The sequence below is a fragment of the Chlamydotis macqueenii genome, chromosome 28 (assembly GCF_036417535.1).
Source record: "Chlamydotis macqueenii isolate bChlMac1 chromosome 28, bChlMac1.mat, whole genome shotgun sequence".
Classification (NCBI taxonomy): Eukaryota; Metazoa; Chordata; class Aves; order Otidiformes; family Otididae; genus Chlamydotis; species Chlamydotis macqueenii.
Genome location: NC_141583.1, coordinates 2,261,108 through 2,267,783, shown reverse-complemented (window position 1 = coordinate 2,267,783; position 6,676 = coordinate 2,261,108). Strand labels below are relative to the sequence as shown.

Below are 6,676 nucleotides of genomic sequence, written 5' to 3'. Positions count from 1 at the left end.
CCCCCAGCACAAGAAGGACATGGACCAGTTGGAGAAGGTCCAGAGGAGGCCACAAAGATGCTGAGAGGGCTGGAGCAGCTCTGCTGTGAGGCCAGGCTGAGAGAGCTGGGGCTGTTCAGCCTGGAGAAGAGGAGGCTCCAGGGAGACCTGAGAGCGGCTCCCAGTGCCCAAAGGGGGCTGCAGGGAAGGTGGGGAGAGACTCTTCAGCAGGGCCTGCTGGGACAGGACGAGGGGTCACGGGTTTAAATTAGAAGGAGGTAGATTTAGATTAGATATGAGAAAAAAATTGTTTACAATGCGAGTTGTGGAGCACTGGCCCAGGTTGCCCAGAGAGGCGGTGGATGCCCCATCCCTGGAAACATTCCAGGCCAGGCTGGATGAGGCTCTGAGCAACCTGATCTGGTTGGAGATGTCCCTGCTCCTGGCAGGGGGTTGGGCTGGGTGGGCGTTAAAGGTCCCTTCCAACCCTAACCGTTCTATGATTCTATGAAGAAAACAGCAAAAACCTGAAAAAAAAGAAGAAAACGAAAAAAAAAAAACCACAACTTCCCCCCCCCCCCCCCAAGCTGCTCCTGGTGTTTCGTTGCTCGGTCTCCAACAGGGCCGGCTGTCCGGCGCTGCTGCTCGGGGTAATTAATTAATTAATTGTAACTTATTCCCTTAAATAAATCAATTTATTGAGGAACGCACTCCTTCCCCGCGCCCGCCCAGTGCCGCTGGAGGTGGGGGGGGGTGCTTGAAAATCTGCTCTAAACTTTTTTTTTTTTAATTTATTTTATTTAGACAGAAAAAAAAAAAAAAGAGGAAAAAAGAAGAAAAAGAGAAAAAAAAGAGAAATTATCCAAAGTAACCGCAATAAATAGCAAATAAGTTAAGCGGCGGCGTCTCAACCACAGACGTCGACTGGCGGGGGGGGTGCGCCCCCCCCCCCCCGCGCTAACGGCCCCTGCCCCCCACCCCGTCCCACCCCCAAAACCCAACTTCAGCAGGTACCAAACCCCCCAAAGGGGAGGGAGAGCCTTCACCCCGCGCCCCCCCCCCCAAAACCCCCTATTTACAGCGGGGAGCGACAGGTGTAAACGTGGGGTGGGGGTCCCGTAAACGTGGGGTGGGGGTCCCGTAAACGTGGGGTGCAGGGGTCCCGGCCCGGTTTGGGGGGGCGGCGGCGGGGGGGGGGGGGCCGGGCACGGCGCCCTGTTGGCTGGTGGAACCGGAGGCCTTGCGGCCGCCTGACGCACACCCCCCCCCAACCCCCCCGGCCCCCGTGTGCGTCCCGGCAAGCGCCCCCCACCCCCCCCCCGGTTTCGGCGGGCCCTGGCGTCCCATGGCGGCCGCGCCTGGCCCCCCCGGCTTCGAGCGACCCCCCCCCCAGCCTCGGCCCAGCACGTGGCGTCGAGGGCCGGGCCGCGCCCGCCATGTGCGACGCGGGGCGCGGGGGGGGGGCCACCCCGTTTCGGCCGCGCCGGTGCCCCCGCGCGGCGTCAGGGGGGCGATGGGGGGGGGCAGGGGGAGGCGGGGGCGGGGCGGGGTGGCAGTGTGTGGCGAGTCGGGGGGGGGGGTCCTGCCCAGGGACGTGGGGGGGGGCGGCCGTGCCCCCCCACCGCGGCGGGACCCCTGCCCTCCCCGGTTTGGAGCTGGTTTTGGTCCTGTTGGGTGAGAGAAAAGCTCCAAGCGGGGGGCACACCCCCCCCCCCCGGGGTGGGGGGGGTGTGGGTGGGTGCCCCCCGCCAGCCCAGGGCAGATTGGGGGAGGTGTTGGCACCCAGGGCCCACCCTGCCTGGACTGGGACGGACTGGGGGGGTCCGGATCAGTCCCGGAGGGGGGGGTCCATCCTTCCTGAGCATGTGGGGGTCTGTGTCTGGCCACCCCCCCCCCCCCCGCCCCAGCGGACACTGCTGGGGGGGGGGGTGGGGAGGCGGGGTGCTGCTCGGCAATAGGGGGTCACCCAAGGGTGCTGCTCCAGAGCCGCCGAACCTGGTGGGGGGGAGAATCGGGGGGGGGGCATTAAGCAGAGCTGGGTGGGAGGGCGCGCCCCAGGGGAGTCCGGGGGGGCTCACCGGGCTCAGTAGGGCCGGTTGGCGTCCTTGGGCCGCTTGAGCTGCACCTTGAGGCGCTTCATCCCGATCTGGAAGCCGTTCATGGCCTGGATGGCGGCCTGGGCGCTGGCCGGGTTGTCAAAGCTGACGAAGCCTGGGGGGGGCGGGACGGGGGCGGTGGGGGGGCGGCCACGGCCTCCGCGGCCTCGGGGGGCTCGGCCATGGGGAAGGGTGGCAGCTGGAGTGGGGGACACGTGCCCTCGGCCATGGTGCTCCTGGCCATGGTGGCCCTGGCTATGGTGTCGCAGGCCACGGTAGCCACGGCCATGGTGGTCAAGGCCATGGTGGCCCAGGCCATGGTGTGTCCCCCCATGGTGTCCCAGGCCATGGTGGTCAAGGCCATGGTGTCCCAGGCCGTGGTGTCTCTGGCCACGGTGTCCCCAGCCGTGGTGGACCTGGTCCTGGTGTCCCAGGCCGTGGTGGTCAAGGCCATGGTGGCCCAGGCCATGGTGTGTCCCCCCCATGGTGTCCCTGGCCATGGTGGCCGTGACCATGGTGTCCCAGGCCATGGTGTGTCCCCCCATGGTGTCCCTGGCCATGGTGGCCATGACCATGGTGTCCCAGGCCGTGGTGGTCAAGGCCATGGTGTCCCAGGCCATGGTGTCCCAGGCCATGGTGTCCCTGGCCGTGGTGGTCAAGGCCATGGTGTCCCAGGCCATGGTGTCTCTGGCCACGGTGTCCCCAGCCGTGGTGGACCTGGTCCTGGTGTCCCAGACCATGGTGGTCAATGCCATGGTGTCCCAGGCCGTGGTGGTCAAGGCCATGGTGTCCCAGGCCATGGTGTCCCTCCCCATGGTGTCCCTCCCCATGGTGTCCCTGGCCATGGTGTCCCTCCCCCGGTTCCCAGCCGTGGTGTCCCAGGCCGTGGTGTCCCAAGCCGTGGTGGCCCTGGCCGTGGTGTCCCAGGCCATGGTGTCCCTCCCCATGGTGTCCCAGGCCATGGTGTCCCTCCCCATGGTGTCCCCAGCCGTGGTGGCCCTGGCCGTGGTGGCCCTGGCCGTGGTGTCCCAAGCCGTGGTGGCCCCACGCCCCGTCCCCGCGTCCCCTACCGAAGCACTTGCTCTGGTTGGTGGCGCGATCGACGAAGACCTTGGCGGAGATGACGTTGCCGAAGGGCAGGAACATCTGCAGGATCTCGGTGTCGGCGAACTCCTGGGGCAGGTGGTAGATGAAGATGTTACAGCCCTCGGGGCCTGCGGAGGGAGCGGCGTCACAACGCGGCACGGGCGGGCGCACGGCCCCCATACCCCCCACCCCCCACCCCCCAACGTGCCCGCGGGGACCCCGAAACCCGGCCCTGCGCCCGCGTCCCCGTGGGCGCCCCAAATGCCAAGTCTGCTCCGACCCCACTGGGAGACCCCCGACCCCACTGGGGGGGGGTCACCTCCATGGGACTCCCCAGCCCCCCAGAGCCCGGCACCCCGGGGAGGGGCCCTTGGGGGTCCCGGGATTGGGGGGTCCCAGGGGTTGGGGGTCCTGGGGGTTGGGGGTCCCGGGATTGGGGGGTCCCAGGGGTTGGGGGTCCCGGGGGTTGGGGGTCCCGGGATTGGGGGGGTCCCAGGGGTTGGGGGTCCCGGGGGTTGGGGGTCCTGGGATTGAGGGGTCCCAGGGGTTGGGGGTCCCGGGGGTTGGGGGATCCGGGGGGGCTGGGGCTGGACTCCTGGGGGTTGGGGTCCCAGGGGTTGGGGGGGGGGTCTCAGAGGTTGGGGGTCCAGGGGATTGGGGGTCCCAGGGGTTGGGGGGGGGGTCTCAGAGGTTGGGGGTCCAGGGGATTGGGGGTCCCAGGGGTTGGGGGGGGGTCCCAGAGGTTGGGGGTCCAGGGGATTGGGGGTCCCAGGGGTTGGGGGGGGTCCCAGAGGTTGGGATTGAGAGTCCTGGGGGTTGGGGGGAGGGGGGGTCGCAAGGATTGTGGACCCGGGGACTGGGGGTCCTGGGGACTGGGGTCCTGGGGTTGGGGGGGGGGAGTTGGGGGGTCCTGGGGGGTTGGGATCCCAGGGGCTGGGGATCCTGGGGTTGGGGGGGGGTCCCAGGAGTTGGGGTCTCAAGGGGTGGGGGGGGGGGGTGGGGGGTGTCCCAGCGGCTGGGGTCCCGGGGTTGGGGGGGGGGTCCCAGGAGTTGGGGTCCCGGGGGTTGCGATCCTGGGGGCTGGGGGTTGGGGGTCCCCTCACCTTCGCGCTGCTGCTGCTGTGGGGGGGGGCGGGGGGGCGAGCAGGGGCCCCGGGGGGGCGAAGGCCGGGCTCACCAGCCCGTAGGCGGCCGGGTAGGCGGCTGGGGGGGGCGGGGGGGCGTCAGCCCGGCAACCCCGGCCCCTCCCCAGTGCCCCCAGTGCCGTGTAACGGTCTCCCACTGCCGGCCCAGTGCCCCTCAGTCCCTCCCAGTGCCCCCCCCGTGCCTCCCAGATCTCCCCAGTATCCCCCCATTGCCACAAAAATGCCCCCCAGTAGCCTCCCAGTGCCCCCAGTACCATTCAGTGCCTCCCAGCTGCCCCCCAGCTCCCCTCCAGTGCCCCCCAGCTCCCTCCCTGTACCTCCCAGTGCCCTCTCACTGCCCTCCAGTGGCATTCAATGCCCTCTCAGTTCCCCCCAGTATCTCCCAGTACCCTCCAGTATGCTCCCAGTGCCCCCCCAGTATCTCCCAGGTGCTCTCCCAGTACCTCCAATTCCTCCTCAGTGCCCCCTAGTACCTCCCAGTACCCTCCCAGCTCCTCCCCCAGTGCCATTCAATGCCCTCTCAGTTCCCCCCCAGTATCTCCCAATGCCCCCCAGTACACTCTCAGTGCCCCGAGTACCCTCCCAGCTCCCTCCCAGTGTCCCCTAGTACACTCCCAGTGCCCCCAGTACACTCCCAGTGCCCCCCAGTACACTCCCAGTTCCCCCAGCTCCCTCCCAGTGCCCCCCAGTTCCCCCCGGCTCCCTCCCAGTGCCCCCCAGCTCCCCCCGGCTCCCTCCCAGTGCCCCCCAGTTCCCCCCGGCTCCCTCCCAGTGCCCCCCAGTACCTCCCAGCGCCCCACCTGTGTAGTGCTGCACGCCGGTGTAGGCCTGCTGCAAGGGGTCGGCGGGGGCGGCGGGGCTCTGGGCTGGGGGGCAGAGGGGTCCCGTTAGCGGGGGCGCGGGGGGCGGCGGGGGCGTAGGGGCGTGGGGGGCACCTGGGAAGGGGGGCACCCCCGCGGCGTAGAGGGGCTCGGGGGCGGGGGGCGCGGCGGCCTGCGCCGGCAGCGGGCCGTAGCCGTTGACACTCAGCGGGGCGGCCATGGCGGGCACGGGGCGCGGCGGGCACGGCGGGGGGGGTGCTGGTGCCTGCAGGGAGGGGGGGACGTGGGGGGGTCACCCCCCAGAGCCCCCGGCATGGCCCCAGGTTGTGGAGCCCATCCCAGTTGTCCCCTCCGTCCAACGTCCCCATCCCTGCTGTCCCCAGGCCAGGTGTCCCCACGTCCCCATCCCAGGTATCCCCAAATCCCGCGTCCCCATCCCTGATGTCGCCGTCCCAGTGGCCCCCCATCCCATGCTGTCCCCACGTCCCCATCCTGGTGTCCCTCTTCCCAGTTGTCCCCCATTTCCCACACCCCCGTTGCTGATGTCCCCCATTCCCAGGTGCCCCCCATATCCCATACCCCCGATCCCAGTTGCCTCCCATTCCCTGGTGTCCCCATTCCTGCTGTCCCCCATATCCCACGTCCCCACCCCGAGTTGTCCCCCACCCCGAGTTGTCCCCCATTCCCTGGTGTCCCCATCCCTGCTGTCCCCACATCCCATGTCGCCACCCCAGTGCCCCCCATGTGTCCCGTGTCCCCCCCCACCCCCCCGCCCCGGTCCGCGTCCCCCTGCCGGGTGCCACCTACCTGAGGAGGGGGGCAGGGGGGTGGCGATGAGCCCGTTGGCGTTGACGGCGCCCATGTGGCCCATCTGGACGGCCATGGTGGCCATGGGGCTGAGGTAGGCCGAGTGGGCAGCCACCAGGGCCGCCTGCTGCTGCATCAGCTGCGGGGACACGCGCTGGCACTGGCCACCCGCCGCGTCCCGCACGGAGCCCCCCCCCCACCCATCGCCGTCGCCAGCTCCCGTGTCCCCATCCCAACGTCCGTCCCAGAGCACAGGGTCCACCAACCCCCATGGCCCTCACCCCAGCGTTCTCATCCTGGACCATAGGGTCCATCGTCCCCCAATGTCCCACCCTGGACCGTCCTCCAGTGTCCCTCAGCCCACTGTCCCCATCCCAGACCATCTCCTGGTGTCCCTCACCCCACTGTCCGGTCCTGGACCGTCTCCCCCTGTCCCTCATCCCAATATCCCCATCCCAGACTGTCGGGGTCCGCCCACATCCCCCACCCTGGTGTCCCATCCTGGACCATCTCCCAGCGTCCCTCACCCCCGTGTGCCTCATCCTGGTGTCCCATCCTGGACCATCTCCCAGCGTCCCTCACCCCCGTGTCCCTCATCCTGGTGCCCCATCCTGGACCATCTCCCAGCGTCCCTCACCCCAGTGTCCCCCACCCTGGTGTCCCATCCTGGACCATCTCCCAGCGTCCCTCACCCCCGTGTCCCCCACCCTGGTGTCCCATCCTGGACCATCTCCCAGCGTCA

The 6,676-nt window shown here is 69.1% G+C and overlaps 2 protein-coding genes across 2 annotated transcripts in view; both read right to left on the bottom strand.

Annotated features, from left to right (window-relative positions):
- Window positions 1-1,701: 1,701 nt before the first annotated feature.
- On the bottom strand, window positions 1,702-6,248 carry CELF3 (CUGBP Elav-like family member 3). The gene is given in 10 exon segments (XM_086768120.1): window positions 1,702-1,974; window positions 2,058-2,190; window positions 3,146-3,289; window positions 4,265-4,292; window positions 4,294-4,364; window positions 5,107-5,172; window positions 5,242-5,359; window positions 5,361-5,392; window positions 5,935-6,073; window positions 6,216-6,248. Coding segments are annotated over 9 exon segments (759 nt in total). The 3' UTR covers window positions 1,702-1,974; window positions 2,058-2,062.
- An 82-nt stretch (window positions 6,249-6,330) lies between these two features.
- Window positions 6,331-6,676, bottom strand: part of DCAF8 (DDB1 and CUL4 associated factor 8) — a 10,747-nt gene continuing 10,401 nt past the window's right edge. The window contains exon 12 of the mRNA XM_086768119.1: window positions 6,331-6,435. Coding sequence (XP_086624245.1) covers window positions 6,331-6,435 — 105 coding nt within the window. The remainder of the gene's footprint in view (window positions 6,436-6,676) is intronic.